At 35.7% G+C, this 19335-nt stretch overlaps 2 protein-coding genes across 3 annotated transcripts; one reads left to right on the top strand and one right to left on the bottom strand.

Annotated features, from left to right (window-relative positions):
• Positions 1 to 5466: 5466 nt before the first annotated feature.
• Positions 5467 to 12685, top strand: LOC124836456 (uncharacterized). Of its 2 annotated transcripts, none has more exons than XM_088093001.1 (7): positions 5467 to 5603; positions 5795 to 6320; positions 6991 to 7179; positions 7264 to 7503; positions 10713 to 10930; positions 11113 to 11367; positions 12158 to 12685. In XM_088093001.1, the coding sequence occupies exons 1-7, from the start codon at positions 5562 to 5564 to the stop codon at positions 12389 to 12391; spliced, it is 1704 nt and encodes a 567-aa protein (XP_087949127.1). In that variant the 5' UTR covers positions 5467 to 5561; the 3' UTR covers positions 12392 to 12685. The 2 variants fall into 2 exon arrangements, with proteins under 2 accessions (XP_087949127.1, XP_087949128.1); XM_088093002.1 differs by having other exon boundaries at positions 5547 to 5594.
• A 4175-nt stretch (positions 12686 to 16860) lies between these two features.
• LOC124836458 (mitochondrial import inner membrane translocase subunit TIM14-3-like) lies at positions 16861 to 19039 on the bottom strand. The gene is made up of 3 exons (XM_088092489.1): positions 18880 to 19039; positions 18084 to 18256; positions 16861 to 17251 (listed from the first exon to the last, which is right to left on the bottom strand). Exons 1-3 carry the CDS (start codon positions 18880 to 18882, stop codon positions 17095 to 17097), a joined length of 333 nt encoding a protein of 110 aa, XP_087948615.1. The 5' UTR covers positions 18883 to 19039; the 3' UTR covers positions 16861 to 17094.
• Positions 19040 to 19335: the final 296 nt, after the last annotated feature.

Raw genomic sequence — 19335 nt, 5'->3', positions numbered from 1 at the left:
AGAAAAAGAAGTAAAGCTCAATGCAAAGGCAAAAGAAAGTTGGGAATGAATAAGATGATTGTGTTGTTATGATTCTCTTAACTCAAGGATTTTGTGATCCAGAAAAACCAATTTTCTTGTTAGCCCAGCCACATTATAAGCCATAGAAAAGTCCTTGTGATGATGCATGCTTGTGAATGTTTTTGATTGTGGTAAAATGAAAGGCAAAGTTGATTCATGTGACATTGTGATAGTAGAGTGAATGAGTGATCATCTCTTATACACTTGAGTGTGAGTGAAACACTTGACTTAGTGAGGAAATATCACATGAACACATGAACATCCATGCTTAATTGATTGATCATTCATGAAAATAGCATTTGTTGGAATTTAAATGACTTTGTGAACACTAAAGCATGTGCACATCTTGATTAAACTTTTGGTCATAAGTTTGAGTGAAGTTGTTACTTCTCTTGAAAAAGAGGATGTTTGAATGAGTGAACCATCATATGAATTGGTTGAAGATTGAGTTACATCTTATTTGCTTGAGGACAAGCAAAGTTTTAAGTTTGGGGTTGTGATAACAGTTGAAAAACTGTTATTTTTATGATTAAAATTGACACTAAAAGCAACATTTACACTTAGAAACTAGCTTGAAATCATGTTTTTCTTTATATTTTTGGAAATAAGAGAGCTGGACAGGTTTATGCTTGATTTCAGTGTTTTTGTGCAGGTTTTAAGGTGAATTTGGTGAAAGAAGTGAAGAAGGAGAGAATTGAAATCAGAAAAGACAACAAAAAGTGCAAAAAGGAGAAGCCGAAGTCACCGCTCAGCGGCAGTTTACCGCTGAGCGGCACTCAGGAGCTTGCGGGAGGTCCGCTGAGGGGCAAAATGGCCGCTGAGGGGAGAAAACAAGTCACGCACTCACCGCTGAGCGGTAGTTTACCGCTGAGCGGCACTCTGGAAGTCACGTGAGGTCCGCTGAGGGGCAAAATGGCCGCTGAGGGGAGAAAACAAGTCACGTACTCACCGCTGAGCGGTATTTTACCGCTGAGCGGCACTTTAATGGGCTTGGACTTGACTTTTTGTAATTTACGAATGATATATAAGCTTTAGGGTTTCCTAGGGTTAGGCATCTCTGGCTGGAACGAAGCAAACACTCTCTCTTCCACCCCTTTGAAGGAGGATCTTGGATGCTGAGGCTTCCTCTTCACCTTTTTAGGGTTTATTCTTTCATTCTTTCATTGTAATTCATCTAGGTTCACCATGAATATGGTGAACTAAACTCTGTATGTTTGTTGGGGGAATCAATGTAATCTTGTGAAACTCTCATATATGGAATCTGTTTTTACATCTTTTAATTAAGACTTATGCTTTCTTTCATCATTAGTTAGGGTTTTTCCTCTTTGCTTAATGCTTGCATTGTTTAACTCATTCGATGCATGATTATTGGTTTTGTCGATACGGGCACGTACGGGGAAGTCTAGATCCGGGGAATTTCTCCCAATTTTATATTGGTTGTCGTTAAGCTCCTGCACTTATGAACTGATCATTAGGAATGCTAGGAATTGTATGAACTCGTGATTAGGGAGAAGCCTTCTGGAAAGGTACATTAGAGAGTGGCATTAACAATGATGATTTGAATGTTGAATTCCTAAAATATATGAGAGTGGATAAGATGAAATTGACCCCCAACAAACATATTCATATCTATAATTCATTGAAAGTGTTTAGCTTTTGATTTTTGCCATTGATCAAAATTCATGCATACATGTTTATTTTCTGTCTTGCATTCTAAACCACAAATATTTCGTTTGTAAGTCTTAGTTAATCAAGAAACCACATAACTAAACTAGGCCGTGAGTCCTTTGGGAAGAACGATACTTGGTCTAACCAAGTTTATTACTTGAACGATTCGGTCATACTTGCCGATTGAAAACAAGTTTGTGACATCATAATTTGGTGTTCATAAATTTGTTCATCAGATATAGTCGTTACCTTTGGTTGCCAACTTCTCTTGAGACTCTTTAAGATCTTTATATTGATTTATTCTATCTCAAAGACTTTTCCAAGTGCAATCAAATAGTTGACAATGTGGGTGAATCTTTTCTGTACATCATAAATAGTTTCTTCAGTCTTCATCCTGAACATTTCGTATTCCTGGATTAGAGAGTTCTTTCTAGGTCTTTTCACTTCATCAGTCCCTTCATGAGTCACCTCCAAGACTTCCCACATTTCCTTGGCACTTTTGCATGTTGACACCCTAAAAAACTCAGAAGAGATAACATTTGTAGCTTTTATATCAAATTTAGCTCTTCTATTTTCCTCTTGATTCCACTCAAAAAAGTTTATCAAAACAGGTTTTCCATCAACTAATTTTGTGGCTTCGAAAGGACCATTTAAAATAGCATCCCATACACCTTTGTCTATAGATTCAAGAAAGATTCTCATTTTTATTTTCCAAAAAGTGTAATTTTCTCCAACAAACAGAGGAGGTCTGTTTGTAGATGCACCTTCACCGAAGGTTTGAGAAACATAGGCCATCAGGATCACTTAATCGATTTTACAAAAAGAATAATCGATTAGTTTTTCAAATAACTTTTGAAAACCAGCTCTGGTGCCAATTGTTAGGAAAGAAATACCTTGTTTCTCAACACCAAGAGGGGTGAATTGGTGATTACTAAAAACGAATGCTTTTTAAATCTTTTCACAAACTTTGAATGATCATTAATCTTTCTTGTAATCTAAGCAATAAGCGCATGCAATTTTAAAGTAAAAGAGATAAGGAAAGAAGAACAAACACAAGGTTTTATCCTGGTTCGACCTCAATGCCTACATCTAGTTTCTCTTCCAATCAACCTTAGATTGAAGGATCTTTCACTATAATGATTTGATATTTACACCAAAGGTTTTACAGAGACCACTCTCATAATGTAAACACATATCTCACTCAACAATCAAATATAGAAAGAAAAGACCTGCACAAAGAACCATACGTCCTTGTTGCATAACCCTTTGAGACCACCTCTCAAAGTCAAGAACCCCCTATTCTTCTTCCTGTCACACATGAACATGTAACCACAATCCGAGATTGCGAAAACACGTTTTTGATCAATGTAGAAACACCTCAGTAGTGTAGAGTATCAGCCAATTACGTCATAGTCTTTCTCTCAAGAATCCTTCAAGTTTTGTTCCAAATCTTTGAATCTTGGTTCTTGGAGCTTCTCAATAACCTGTAACACTTTTCTTAAATCAAAGATATCAAATATGAAAATTTAGAATGATCAATTCGTTACAGTTCAGTATTCAGTGCGTCAATATATAATTATCTCATGACAACGCAGATTAATCGATTACGTTAGTAATGTAATTGGTTACATAAGTGACAGATGTAACAAAATTACAATTCAAACATATCTAATTGAATGCACAATTAATGAAATCGATTTGCAATAAATGTTAGTCAACATATTTAAAAATATGACCGTTAAAATAGTTATGACTTAACTTTAAAACAATTTTTAAAACATAACAAACTTAATTGATTATATACACAGTGTAATTGATAATGGTTGAAAAACAGTTATTTTTATACATAATTTTGATATTAAAAACACCCTTTTTGACTTAGAAGCTTGCTTTAACTCATGTTTTTGCTTTAGTTTTGTGAATAAGAGAGTTGAAGTTGAATTTAATGGTTTTGTATTAGGTTCCCTTGATTTTGTAGGCTATTGGAATGATTTGAAAGAAGAGTTAAAGTACCGGAAGGTTGGAATGCAAAAAAGTCAACTAGAATGCAAAAAAGTCAACCAGAGTGCAGAAAAGTCAACCAGTGTGCAAAAAAGTAGCGCTGAGCACTAGTTTTGGGCGTTGATCGCAAGTTTGAGTGTCGTTTTTCGCTCGGGTGCCCCAGTTAGGGCGCTAAGCGCCGATGATGTGGGCTTGGACCTGTTTTCTGTTATTTTATGTTCTATTTAAGGACTTGCACGTCCTAGGAATTGTATCTTCTGATGGCTTGAGCACATAAACACACTTTTCACCCCTTGGGGTAGATTTGGAGATGGTGATGGCTCTCCTCTTCTCTTTCTAGGGTTTTTCTATCTCTTCCATTCTTTCATTCCATTGTTCATCTAGTTCTTCCATGATGATGGAGAACTAAACCTTATTTGTTGTTGGGAAAGATGTAACCTCTTAAACTCTCATGTATTGAATTGATCTTGATTATATATGCTTTACTTCATTAATTGTTAGGGTTTTTCCTCTATACTCTATGCATGCTTTGTTTAACTCATTCAATTGCATGATCTTTGATTTTGTCGATATGGACACATACGGGGAAATCTAGAACTGGGGAAATTCTCCCGGAAGCAATATTACCTAGACATAGGAATAGGAGGATCAATTGCCTTTAAGGTTCTATGCGAATGTAATGCATGATTAATTGCTAGGGAGACAAGACATTGTGAACTAATAATTAGGAGTAGGCTTTCTTCACTGAGATATCGAGTTTAAGGTAAATTAGAAAGTGGCATTAACGTTAATGAAGAAGATGAATTCATATATGCATGAGAGTAAATTAGGTGAAATCTAAACCCAACAGCAATATCATCAACTTCATCCATTCATTCTTGTGTTTAGCCTCCATTGATCAAATTGCATTCATGTTTATATTATTGCATTTGCATCCAAAAACACCAAAATTTGTTCTTTAGAGTCTTAATTAGTTGAGTAATCACATAACTGTTTAGTGTCGTGAGTCTTTTGGGAAACGATACTTGGTCTTACCATTTATTATTACTTGATACGATTCAGTACACTTGCCGAGGTCTTAACAAGTTTTTGACTCCGTTTTCGAGAATTAAAAATTTGTTTATCAGTAATTGATTAAGCTAAACACTTTAGCAAATTTTGAAAACTTTTTTCTATTCAAAACTCATATTTCTTTACCACGTCACTACGGAAATAACTTTGTTTTTATATATTTAACGGAAAAAATTTGATTGGTATAATTATACTACATGGAGACGAAATTGAGCTTTGTTTTTAAGGGAAAACAAACATGACACTAACATCTGAATTTGAAGACCAATTAAGCCATTAAATCTTTACTATTCATACAATAAACATGCGGTAAATCGCCGACATTATTTTGTCCAACGAGAATACATTTACTTATTAAAAAATCAAATTCAAAACTTCTAAAATTTTGGACAAAATTAGAAACATATGATATTGAAAAGAGTATTAAGAAAAAAAAAACGATCATTATTGTGAATTTATTATACACAACCCCAATAATAGAGTAATGGAGCAAAACGGCGCATGTTCGTAAAATACAAGTAATTTCTACCCAACCGCCAGAGCAGACACACTCAACCTAACAATAATGCGTGGCCATTGGTCTCTGACGTGGCCACATCTTCGTCGTCAACTTCAATCAAATTTAACAATTTAATAATATGAAGAATTTTCTAGGCATAAGAATTAAAATAATTTAGTAAAGTTCTAACCTTGTATGATCTTTGAATAATCGTTGCTCAAATAGTAGAACAGTAACTTAACGACTACGACTCATCTGCTGTATGCGAGCCTCAACGACCTTTCCTTGGACAAAGGTTGAGAAAGTGAGAAATTCTAATATTCCTCTTTTTACCTTTTTTTTTTCGGCTAATATTCGTCTAACCCCTTTTTGAATTTTTTAACCCGTTTTGAATACTGGTCGGGTTATCATTAACAGTGGTTGTTTAATTTATTATTTATTCAATAATGGTTAGTGAAAAGGTTTAGTTTTGCTTCTGGATCACGCTTTGTGCAGTTGGGAGAGTGTGTGTCGTGGGTGTGCATCATCACCCACCGTCACGCGAGTAGGTTAGTACTCGCTTTAGTGATTAGAGAATTTGGAGAGAGTGAGGAAGCGGTTAGCGAAATGGCGGAAATGAGAGGCAGGGACACGTGGACGGAGGAGCTCGCCAGTCTCATAGAGGATTCGGGCGTGCGCTACGGCGGAGATCCGAGCGCCTCCTCCGCCACGTCGTTTGAGGTGAGGAGGTCCGTGTACGCGCCTCAGAGCGAGTGGGTGGAGTCCGGGGAGAGCTTGAAGGAGCAGGCCTTGGGTTTCGTGATGGCGTGGTGCGAGATACTTTTGGAGCTCGGGAGAGGGTTTAGGGACATTCTGCGGCAGAACCTGATGAACGAGGATTCCTATGTCGTGAGGAAGTTCGGTGGTCCTTGTTCCAAGGTTTCGAAGCGGTTGAGGTTTCTCAACGATTTTCTCCCCGAGGATCGCGATCCCGTTCATGCTTGGTCCATTGTGTTCTTCGTTTTCATTCTCGCGCTGGCGGGTACGCTACTCCTCCTCCTCTCTCGTACAATCTATTTTGCTTTTTCTTTTGCCCAATCATGGTATGTGCTACTCAGGACTCTACACTGGACTTGTTAGATTAAAGAAGTAACAATAGGAGAACAGAATAAACTCAGTTTTTCATAAATTAAAATTAACTTACGTGAAACTTTTCTCTAACATTTTTTATATTTGAACTTGTCTGTTATAAGTTAATCTTAATTTATAGAGTTTTTATTTTTTTGGTTTTTGGTAAAAGTATTTCATTAGCTCAAACCAATTTATATTTATCTCAATCTAAAAAGAAAAAAGTCTAATGAAAGATTCATAGGTTAAGTGTTCGTATAGTAGGCGAAGGAAATATAAAAAAAAATGAAATAATTAATTGTCTTTAGTTATAGTGTTAATGGAGAAATTAATGGGTCTTTTCTTTTCTGTAACTAAAGTTTATCCAACCAAGATTTAAATGTATTCGTTATTGTTACCATATATTTCTTTGTGATGCATTGATTTTTCTTTAATTTATTTTTTGACTTTCATTCCATACCTGTTGATTGAGGTAAGTGATGCATGTCTGAGATTTTGGAGCACATATGGGTATTGCTTACAAATGATTTTTTCCTGTTGGTATGAGCTTCTTCAAGAGTTACTGGATTTTTGTGGTTTTGCAGCTATAAGTGTAGATCCCAGTCGCGAGGCAGTAGCTCCTATGATGAAGGTGCGGAAACATCCTCCTAGTGCTAGTCGTGTGCAACTTCCTGATGGTAGATTCATGGCTTATCATGAGCAAGGTGTTTCCTCTGAAACAGCTAGATTTTCAATTGTTGCTCCGCATTCTTTTCTTTCGTCCAGACTAGCAGGTAAAACGAGTTGAAATTTTAGGCACCAGAAGAGCTTTTTGGGTGTGGAGCAACTAATCTTATTCTACTTTTTGGCAATGGAAGGTTTACCTGGAGTCAAATCATCGTTGCTTGAAGAGTATGGCATTCGCTTCATCACATATGATCTTCCTGGTTTTGGGGAGAGTGATCCTCATCCCAACAGAAATCTCAACTCATCAGCCATTGATGTTCTGCATCTGGTCAATGCTATCAATGTTAGTGATAAGTTCTGGTTACTGTGCCACTCCACTGGATGCATTCATGCTTGGGCTTTTCTCAGATATGTTCCTGAAAGAATTGCAGGTTGTACATCTTTTTAAGCTTTCTATTTTCTAGATACCTATAAGTTGCTCGTAAAAATTCCTCCAACTTCAAACAAAGGAAGGGATGATAGAAACCAAACAATTACTGAATATCAAAGTTGTATTATTTAGAGTATTATGCAGTAAAAAGATGATTGAGCTGAAAGCAATACAGCCACAGGAAAACCCCAGATTCCTAGACTCCTTCAGAGGATTATTCTCCTCCTAACCAACTCACAACCTCCTACTCCAGTACCCCACACTCTCCCTACTCTCTCTTATAACAGAATTCCCCCATCCTTGGATTCTTGGCACGTCATTCCCCATCCTAACTAACTTCTCCCTATTTCTTTCTTCTTACATACACATTCCATATTTTGGGCCTATCTATTCCTTCTATAATTTTTCCTTGTTACCATTAACAAGCCCATGTGCACTTCCCATGATCCTTATTAGGAGTCCTATGATTACTCCCTTCTGCAACAGCAGCCTTGTCCTCAAGGCTGAAAGAAGGAAATTGACTCTGCAGTAGCACCTCACCTTCCCAAGTTGTCTCCTTCTCTGTTCTTCCCTTCCATTCCACCAACCATTGTTTGATGATGTTACCGCCCTTCGGAATCTCCTTGGCTGCTAGCGCTGCCTCCGGCTCTTCCTTATCTTCATCCTCAAGAGTCAACTTTGTTGGTAAAGTCGGTTCTATTGTCTGGTTTTCAATAGCCTTTTTCAGTTGGGAAATGTGAAAAACTGGATGTTCTTTGGTTGATTCTGGCAACTGCACCTTATAAAACACTTCTCCAATTTCTGCCCAAGGTTCCCAATATGACCAATTCTTGGGTTGTTTCGACACAAAACATTGTAAATAAGCTTCTAAACATCGGCTTACCACTTCCGTTTGACCATCGGTCTCAGGATGATAACAAGAACTCATTTTCAGAGTTGTTCCCTGTAATCGAAATAATTCAATTTCCTTAGCAAGCAATTCAGCAATTTTCCTTGTAGTGTAAGGATGTTTCAGCAAAATAAAGTGGCCATATTTAGACAATCATCCACCACTACAAGTATAGCTTGAAACTCTTTCGAATTTGGTAAACTTGTAATGAAGTCTAAAGAAATATCTTCCCAAATTCTATTCGGAATAGGCAAGGGCTGAAGTAATCTTGTTGGAGACATTGCTTCATATTTTTTTAGTTTCTGACCTCGTAGTTCTAGATATTTGTCTTGCCAAAGGAAACTTAGAGTCATCTCTTCCCAATCAAAAGTAACCTTCCCAAATCTTCGCAACCAAAAAACTCCCAAAATCGTGTCTATGTCTTCCAACTCCAACACATATGGCTCCACCGTAGTAGAGAATTCTCCTAGTTGAACGTCCAACTTCTCACATTTTCCCGTAGTAGAGACCCTGTGCCGATATCCTAGATGCACCCCAATCATTTTTCTTTTGTCCACTTTCAACTCCAGAGCAGCCACTACATGAGGAGAGATGAAATTGTGACTAGCCCCACTATCAATCAGCACTCCCAGGGTTACTCCATTGAGACGACCTTTTATGTGCAGAGTTGAAGGGCGATTCCGACCATCCCACGACACTTCAACCTCTGCAAACAGCTCCATAGAACCACACTCCAAGGTACGGTCATCTTCCTCTTCTCGCATCCCCCTCTCGATCACCTCCCCCGCTTCGTTTACTGTTTCGTCGTCAGCTAACACCACTATTCTCAGTTGCCGCTCCGTACATCGATGCAAGGGGTGGTATTTTTCACCGCATCTAAAACAAAGCCCCTGAGCTTTCCTGGTCATCAATTCAGAATATGGCAAATCCTCCGTGCCGCGATTCCGATCGGTAGTCGAAGAACGATCACCGGAAATGCGACTGCTTGTGTCACCGAACGTGACTCGTGAGGGCTTGAACTCCCTACCAATAAGGGTTTAGTTTGTGTGCTCTGGGTTGGACCTAAACCCACTCCTAATCTCCCTAAATTTGGGCCTTGACCCGACCCGGATCCAAACTTCTCTCCTAGACCCGTACCCCAATCTCGATTGCTTTTCCAACCCCGTACTCCTCCTCCATGCTGAAATCCCTCTCATAGCAATTTTGCTTCCACATCTCAAGCTAGGCGCATGGCTTGGAGACGATTCACAAGGTTGAAGGTGCGAACCCTTCGCCGAATCTCCGATCGCAATCCTCCAATAAAATAGCCCAGATATTGCTCCTCTGGTAAACGAGATACGTGAGACGATATATTCTCAAACTCTGCCAGGTACTCATCTACGCTACCCGTCTGCGACAAGTCTTTCAACTCCTCGAAAGGATTATCGCTAGTACGACCACCATAACTATCGATCAACTCCCTTTTTAACTTGGTCCACGACAACCCCACCTCTACTTCTTGTAGAAGATTGAACCAATGAATGGTTGCACCTTCCATACTCAACTTGGCCAATCAGACCTTCACCTCTTTTGTATAGCCTTACACTTCAAAATATGTCTCTGCCCTCATAATCCATCCAACAGGGTCAATACCATCAAATGATGGCAATTCCACCTTCTTAGCTGCCATCCTATACTCTGCACCTGAATCCATATATGAAAATGGAGATTCTCGACGATCTCCCACTTGCTCGTTACGCAACTTAGTAAACTCTTCCAACATTAATTGGCGAAATTCCCCCAACGTCTCACGTACTGACACTTCCATCGCTAACAATCTTTCCTCAATGCTTCAACTATCAGACATTTTGGGTGGCATGGACAGCAATGCTAGCTGTTCTCGGTATTCGGCAGGTCGGACTAATGATAGAAACCAAACAATTACTGAATATCAAAGTTGTATTATTTAGAGTATTATGCAGTAAAAAGATGATTGAGTTGAAAGCTCTATAGCCACATGGAAAACCCCAGAGTCGTAGACTCCTCCAGAGGATTATTCTCCTCCTAACCAACTCAACCTCCTACTCCAGTACCCCCACACTCTCCCTACTCTCTCTTATAACAGTATTCCCCCCATCCTAACTAACTTCTCCCTATTTCTTTTCCTAACCCCACTTTCTTTCTTCTTACATCCACATTCCATATTTTGAGCCTATCTATTCCTTCTATAATTTTTCCTTGCTGAGTAACAAGCCCATGTGCACTTCCCATGATCCTTATTAGGAGTCCTATCAGGCTTGTTGCAGAACCTGATCTAACTTGTTATAGTGTCTGAATTGCAGGTGCAGCAATGTTGGCTCCTATGGTTAATCCATATGACCCACACATGACTAAAGAGGAAACAAAAAGAACTTGGGAGAAGTGGCTGCCAAGGAGGAAAATGATGTATTCTTTGGCTCGTAGATTTCCAAAACTTCTCCCTTTTTTCTATAGAAAAAGCTTCTTGCCTGAAGAGCATGACGAGATTGATAAGTTGCTATCTTTCACAAAGGGAAAGAAGGCAAGTGCGTCATAAGTAATCATAACTTTAACTTTGTAACAAGCAAGCATAATTACTCTCAAATGTTTCATTGTTCATCAGTATGAACTGACTTTTCTGTAATAATCTGCTTGAAACAAATAAAGTTAATTGTTCAACGATCAATAAATTGATTGTGAATATAATCGATTTCACGTGTGCAGGATAAACTTGTGATTGAAGAACCAGAATTTGAGCAATTTTGGATAAGAGATGTGGAGGAGTCGGTTCGTCAGGGAAACATACGCCCATTTATAGAAGAAGTTGTTCTGCAGGTATCAAATTGGGGTTTTGACCTTAAAGAACTTCATGTGCAAAAAAAGTGTCAAGCAAAAGGCTTACTTCTTTGGTTGAAATCCATGTACAGTCAGGTGGACTGTGAATTAGCAGGATTTCTTGGCCTTACACACATATGGCAGGTTTGAATTTCTAACACATTGTTCTTTGAATACTACAATTTTTGTATCAGTATTTATGATATTTTGTACATTTTCATTCATGTGCAACTGAAATTCTGCATGCTAAGTTGTAGGAAGGAATGTATAGAGAGATGGCCCGATAGGAAGTGGATAGTTTATGAAAGAAAGAGGAAAGGAAATAAAGCGGGGGAGAAGTGCTAGGTAGTTATACCTACTTTAAAGCTCCTAGAAAAGAGCTGATGTATTCTGTTTTGGACACTTTTTGGAATTGTTAGTGTAAAGACAGGATCACGTTTATCCTGTGGAGGGGAGAGTATTATTATCCTGTGGAGGGGAGAGTATTATTAGGCTCTCTGGGAGGTTGAGTGTAGAGATACGATATTGAAATACAGAAAATATACAGTTTATACTTACTTTTCTGTGTGTTTGCGTTCGATTGTGTGTTTTAGATAGGGTTTCCCGTTCAGTAACCTATCATGGCCGATGATTTTAGATTATTAGGAATTAGGTTTTAAGTCTTACTCGTTTTTACAAAACCGATCTAAACCTCGTTTAGAATACTGAGTTTGAGCAATACAATATAAATAAAAAAAAATGGTAATAAAACACCCTCTTCCACAAAGTAGTTAAAAAAAGTAGTGAGAATTTTTTGTAAATTAATTTATGCACACTCAAAATTTTAGTTTTTAAAGAAGTTAATTTTTTTTTGTATTTATCAGTTTGATGTTGTAATCACTTATAACTTGTTCTTACATGTAAATCTTTGGTTTCCCTTTTGAATACTCAACAGGGACTGGATGATAGGGTGGTCCCACCATCAATGACGGAATACATAGAACGGGTTTTGCCAGAAGCTGCCATCTATAAACTTCCAAACGAAGCTCACTTCTCCTATTTCTATTTCTGTGATCAGTGCCACAGGCAGATCTTCTCCACTCTCTTTGGAACTCCTCAGGGTCCAGTTCAACGACAACTGGAAACTGCATTCGAGGAAGCTAAGGAAGAAACTGTTTTACCTTCTTAACTTTTTCTAGTGTTACATTACTCTTAACTGCTGATATGCACGTCTTAGGTTGTATGTAAATACCACAGGCAGCTCCACATCTCTATGGAGCTAGAAAGAAGAAAATGTTCGTTATAAATGCTCGGAATTTTGAACCATGAGAGTTTTTGGAGACATAGGTACACCAAGAATATCACACAATGTTTCTCCTTTCTTTAAGCAAATTGAAGTAGAATTTGTCTAATGGGTTCTGGACGGTTCCACTTGTAATCATTTTTAAAAAACTTACATAATTATTCCAAGTTTTTATTCATATTTTCAAAGAAGCTAAACCCACTAAATTATTGATCTACATTCCTACCTTTTCAAGCAAATAATCTTCGTCTATTTCTTACTTCCTTTTAGTTGGGTAAAAAATGGAGGATTTCTATCGGGAATTTTGTCCTTAGGGGTGAACCATTCGTCTTGAGAGTCCCTGTTTCAGTTAAACATGTCGTTATCCACTAATTATGTGGGTAGTGGTAGCATGCATTGTGAACTCATCATTATTTAAATGTAACTTCTTTTAGATTTTTCGTTCATTCTTTATAATTTAAATCGAGTATCTTTTCAAACTTACGCAATTGACATTTCTTTTTAATATCAACTTTCATTGAGATAAAACTATTCAAGGTTGTTTTCAATACAATTACAATATAGAAAAGGATAATTGTAGTATGAGTATCTCTTCATTTTTTGTGTGATTTTTGTTCTATTTGTCTAGTATGTCCTTAAATTGAAAATCTCTTAACCAATTACAACTCCGTCAATAAAAAAATACCAATCAATAAACAGTATAAAAAAAGCATTTATCCCTTAAAAAGTTATCTAGATATCAATTTTTAAATTATTATTATATAAGTCAAGGTAATTCAATTATGATTGTTTATGATTTTAAAATTAGAAATTTGTGTTAAATTCTTAAAATAGTAAATGGGCAACGTTTATCCCTTCTATATTTTCTGCGAGGAATGTGCAAGTTAAAATTCGATTATATACTGAAATGTGTAAATGGAAACCATGTTCCTATGCGTGGGTTGATTAATTAATTTTATAAAATTACATTATGCTAACTTTTTGACAGATGAAATTGTCTTTTAGTTTGAGACAGTCTTATAATTCTTAAAATTCATTAACAATAGTGTAATTTATTAATGTGTTTCAACTAAAAGAACAAATGGTTGTAAATGCTTGTTGGTTTGTTTACGTTAAAACAGTTCTTTTATAGAAAGATTTTATTAAAAAAACTATAATTACAATGTTCTTAAAAGTACTATAACTAAAAAAAGGCGAGGTTTCGACAGAGTTTAATGACTATAAATTATGTAAAATTGCCAGACCAATAAAAGTTTCATAAACTTTCAAAATAGTTATTTTGAAAGTTAATAAATTTATTGAAGTCATTGGCATTCTATTTGTCTTAACCATTAAATATTTGTAGGTTTTATAAAAAGAATATATGAATGATATGTTAAATTATTATATATGTAATGATTGTTTTTAGAATTAAGTTGTTTTTGGAATTTAAGTTTGAGATATAAAATTGATAGGTTTCTTTTTAAGCTAAATTTGCTTCAAGCAAAAAGATGAAACTGTGATTGTTCTCGGTTTTGGAAGTTTAAGAGGTGGAAGGGAGATTATTGATGATGTTCTTAGAGAGGTTGGACCAAATCTAGAGAAATGTGGTTAGAAGGACCTCATAGGATATTCTAGCCATGAATTATAGACAAATTAAAAACATTTCATTACAAATCTCAAAGTAGATTTACATGAAGAAAAATATCTCTATTTATAGATAAAGGTGTTTCCAAAGTAGATTAAAATCCTAAAATGTTATCTTGCATCAAATCCTAAAAATCCTATCTTAGTGAAAGAGAGATTGACATATGACACTTTAACTTTTAGAAAACCTCTCGACTCTTGTAGTGTTATGTGAAAAATCACTTTAGCAAAAGTTTATCCACTTCGGAAAAGACAATGACCATTATTTTTTAAGAAAACTCTTCACTGAGCTTATCATATGGAAAGTCACTTTAGCAAAAGTTTTCAAAAGAAAAATGACACATGGTCACTACTTGTGTAAGAAAACTCTTCATTAAAATCTTGCCATATAGTCGCCATGTCTCATGTGGGACACCCTTTACCAAGTTAGGGTTACAAAATTAATCACCAAAGATTAGCTTAAGCTAGGTGAAAATATTGTCCTACATTGTACAAAAATCCTAAATTACTTAACCTTTAATACAATGTCTAAAAGATAGCCTACACTACTTGACCTTTAATACAAAGTGTAGAAATACTTCATGATGGCTTAAGTAAATAAGAGTTTAGCTTCACCTTGCATAAATAATTCTAACTCTTCTTGAATTTGCTTAGCCGTGTTTATTGTGATTGAACCCTTCATCTTCATCTTGCTACAAATCTCCTATAAAAGGGTTAAATCACCAACATTGAAAGTTGTTACCAATAAGGAGTATTGGTAAAACCTGAAGATATGTTTTAATGATGCTGCAACTTATAGATTTTGGATTTAGTAGGAAAATAGTTAAAAAAAGCAACTTGTAGATTTTGAATGTAGTAGGAAAATGTTAAACATTGTAATTTTTACTAGTATAATCGATTATGGTTAAGCAATAATCGATTATCACAAGTCATACTTGAATAATCAATTATCACTTCATATAATCGATTATCACATTTTTGAAAACCTGTAACGGACTTGAATAATCGATTATCACTTACAATAATCGATTATTCATGGCAGTTGGGAGCTGACCTTTGGCACTCAGTGTACTTGGCTATATATTTTGACTTGGAGAAATCAGAAGATAACGTTTTTTGAACTGAAAAAGCTTGGAACACTGTGTGTCAGAGGAACGTTCTTAGAGAGCTTTTTGTTCATTGTTCCCTTGCTTGGTCTTGTGAAAGGAGAGGCTCGCGTATCGTGTGTCGATAGTCGGAGTAGACTCTCTTCAAGTTAGCAAGGTACTCTGCCTGGTCTTGTGAAAGGAGAAGCTTGTGAATCGTTGGTCGATTGCCGGAGCGGTTCTCTTGAAGTTGGTAGAGTGGTTCTTTTCGTTTTATTCCTGTTCATTATCTTGTAATCTGTACAACTATATTTTTAGTGAAAAAGGTTAATCACTATTTATAGTGATTAACGACTGGACATAGAATCTTTTGATTCGAACCAGGATAAAAATTTTGTGTTGATTTTCTTATTCCCTACACTCATATTATTTTACGTATATCAACTGTTGGTTAATTTTCTGAAAGAAAATTATTTTTACTAAAAGGACCAAATTAATTTTAATTGTGATCGAACACGCTTTCCGCTCTCTGAGTTTTAATTCCGCTGCGCTATACTCTTCGAAAAATACCCCCTCCGATACCAACAAAAGTAACACTCCCATCATACTCACATGGTAGCTCTAGCCTATATGCATTATTGTTAATCTTTTGAATCACTTAAAAGGTCCATCACCACGAGAATTGAATTTGGACTTCCTTTTCTTTTTAAATCTATCTTTGCTCAAATAGAATCAAACCCAATCTCCTTCTTCAAAGATCACTTTCCTATTGCCTTTGTTATTATGCTTAGCATATATCTCAGATTGGTGTTGTATTTCTGACTTTACCCACTCATGCATTTTCTTCACAAATATCTAGATACTCGTTTCCTTATGAGTGAAATCATAAAAATTTAAGAGAGGTATAAATCTAAAAGAGTGAGAAGATTAAAGCAATCCACAACCACAAAAGGAGACATTTTGGTGGTCTTGTGAACTATCCTATTGTATGCAAACTCAATTTGAGGAAGGTACTCATCCCAAGATTTGCAGTTTCCTTTCATATGAAACCAATAGAATTTCTCTTAAAGAATGTTTACAATTCCAAAATAATCCATGAGACTCCTTAACGAGGAGTTTTCTATGGAAAACTTGAAACACATACAACTTATCTCCTTAAACAAATACCCCTTGGACACATGATAACTTTCTTAGCCTTCTTTTGACAATTTAAAAACATAAACAATAATAAAATCATTTTGTTCATACAACTCTCCCATATAATCAAAACCAAGAATTTGTGTTCCAAGTTTTGAAAAAAGGTTACGCTTTTTAGAGAACATCGGCCACACCATTAGTTTTTCAATAACACCTCTCCTGATATACCTCATCTAAAATTTATATTTAGACCTTGTCACAATTTTAATTGTAATTCTAATGTTTATTCACTTGATCTAATGTTTATTCACTTGAAAGACGAAAATGTATTAGAAAAGCTGAACTATGAAACTAAAATTTGTTGTCCTGAATACAACATTCATTTACACTAGTCTGAAACATCTGATCCCCGAACATTCTGTAATTGATAGAATCGATTATATTGTGCCAAACATCACGACAAAGTGGTATGAACTCAAATATAAAGAAAGATAACTGGTAGTAGAATGAGGAAGTAAAAATCGCTTTTATTGACAACAATCTTCACTTCAATAGCACAAGCCATGTTAGATTGGAGCCATATCATCTAGATATATGCGTAACCATGTTTAGTTTCCCGTTTTCTCCCTATCGAATTGGTAATGCAATAAGTAATTGGACGATGGCCAAAAAAATTGTAATTGAAATCTAGTGAGAATCGCGTAGTGTGAAAATAATGGAAAGAAAGGCTTCCTAGGGGCTTCAAAATGCTGAGCCACCACCCCTGGTCTTTCCAAGTAACATATCTTTTGCTTCATTAATTTTGGATGCAAGATAATGGCTGCCACCTGCGTCTGGATGGTTTGCAACCATCACCCTCCTATGTGCTTCTTTAATCTTATCTGTTGGAGTGCGCTCTCTGAAACAAATATGACGATTGAAAATCGGCATGAGAAGAACTATGTCTGCCAAAAAAGTTGTCAAGACTACAAACAAAAATTCAATATTAACTAATGAAATTCCTATAAAATACACAAAAGATAACAAAAGCCAGCACAATTCATACAGTCTACACATTTAAGATCAGGGCAAAATGGAAAACAAAAAGGAAGCCAACTCTGAACTTTCAATTGGAGAACTAAATTCGTTTTTCTTTCTTTTTTCAATTGGAAACAGAACTTGATATGCCTTGTTTCTCAAAACCAATGATTTATATCACACACATTATTGCACCAAAATAACAAGATATAATAATATTCACAATTAACAACAGATAGTTATAATATGAAACAATGAATGTCAAGTCAATAGAAACCGGAGAAATACTGTTCTAACTATGATGGATGATACCATTTCTCTCAAGAGTAATGGGAACATTGGAATGACGTAAAGAGAAAAATAGTAGACAGGTGGCAACTGTTGTCTGGGACCTTCTATTATCACATACTTTGAGATATCAACCAAAACTCAAACACTGATTACGACAGGACCTGTGTCATATGATTTTACCATGAAGAGACTTAACCTTTATTACATGTTGACGAACAGGATTGTAAAGTCATCACAAGAAATATCACTATCCCAATTCAAGTAATATCATAAACAAGCCCCGAAAGGAAAAGGTCATAATAAACACCGTTAAAACCATTGTCACAAACAGAATTTTACATTTTAGTAGGCCATTTTCTCCATTTCCAGCGTCTTAACAAATTCAATCAACACATTAGAATCTTCAAACAGAAATGAATTACCTAACACCCAGTATAAGAGCTGCTTCCCTCCTAGTCATGGTAGCCTGAAAACCACCTTCATAAAATCTACGCATCCTAGGCGGTCTAGCCTTGAATGCCTGCCAAGCCACGATACCATATCTACCTACATAAGCCGCAGCTGCCACTGCAAGCCCAGCCACCAATGGTGAAGTCTGTTCAAAAATTTCAGTTTCAGTACCACAACCCAAAGGCAATATAAAAATCAACAAACTTATATATATATATATATATATATATATATATATATATATATATATATATATATATATATATATATATATATATATAAACCTTTATCCCCTAACCTCCGCTGATTACTGTTTAGACAGAAAACAAAATGTCCAAACTATGCTAGTCTACAAAACAAGGATACGAACCTAATTTACAGAACAAGGATAACAATCCAGGTTCTGTTTTCAGAACACTAACACAAGACCCTATCCCCCAACCCCCTCCAATTCCAGAGCCCCAAACAAAATTTGAAGACTACAAAAAAATCCAATAAAATAAACAACTTGTCAACGTTGTGTAAGAAATTGGGCAAACCGATAGTGAAGATATAAAAAGGTGGGCAAAGAGATAAAGGGGAAAGAGGGGCTTCAAATCAAGTAACAAGGAGAACATAAAAAGAAAAAGCATGATCATATCTGTAGAAAAATCAGCTCTTTTGAATCTAAAATTGAATGGGCGAAATTTTGTAATGGTTGAGAATGGTTCCCTGTTGGAAATTGGAATAAAAAGAAGAAAATTTAAAGAAAAACAATGAAGAACTCACCATTATGCTAAAATCTTCGAGAAATGAATGCAAAATTCGAATAGGGTTTTGTTTTGCCGGCAAACGGGAAGAGGGCTGAGTTGAGGAACACTATAAAAATTAGCTTTTCATTTTTATACTTATATTTTGTTTTTCTTTATTTTAATTTAATTGCCTTGCTCCACACGTTGGATTTCTATCGTAATTTCTAGTCCAATACAAGACATCTTTGCAGTTTTCCGTTTCTTTTCTAAAATTATCTTGATAATATAACTGAAAAGACATGCACCTTAAGTCAATGTATGACTATGTTTTTCTCATAATAACAAATATTTTTATTACAATTATTAGAATAAAAATATTATTATAAACAGTAATTAAAATAATATATTAATATAATTTTCTGTAGTTGCTTTTAAAGAGGAAAATATGATTTTAAAAAATATACAAATTTTCTGACAATAATTATAATAAATG

This window comes from Vigna umbellata, chromosome 6 (assembly GCF_029865625.1).
Source record: "Vigna umbellata cultivar VRB3 chromosome 6, Vumbellata_1.0, whole genome shotgun sequence".
Lineage (NCBI taxonomy): Eukaryota > Viridiplantae > Streptophyta > Magnoliopsida > Fabales > Fabaceae > Vigna > Vigna umbellata.
This window is presented reverse-complemented; position numbering and strand designations above follow the sequence as displayed.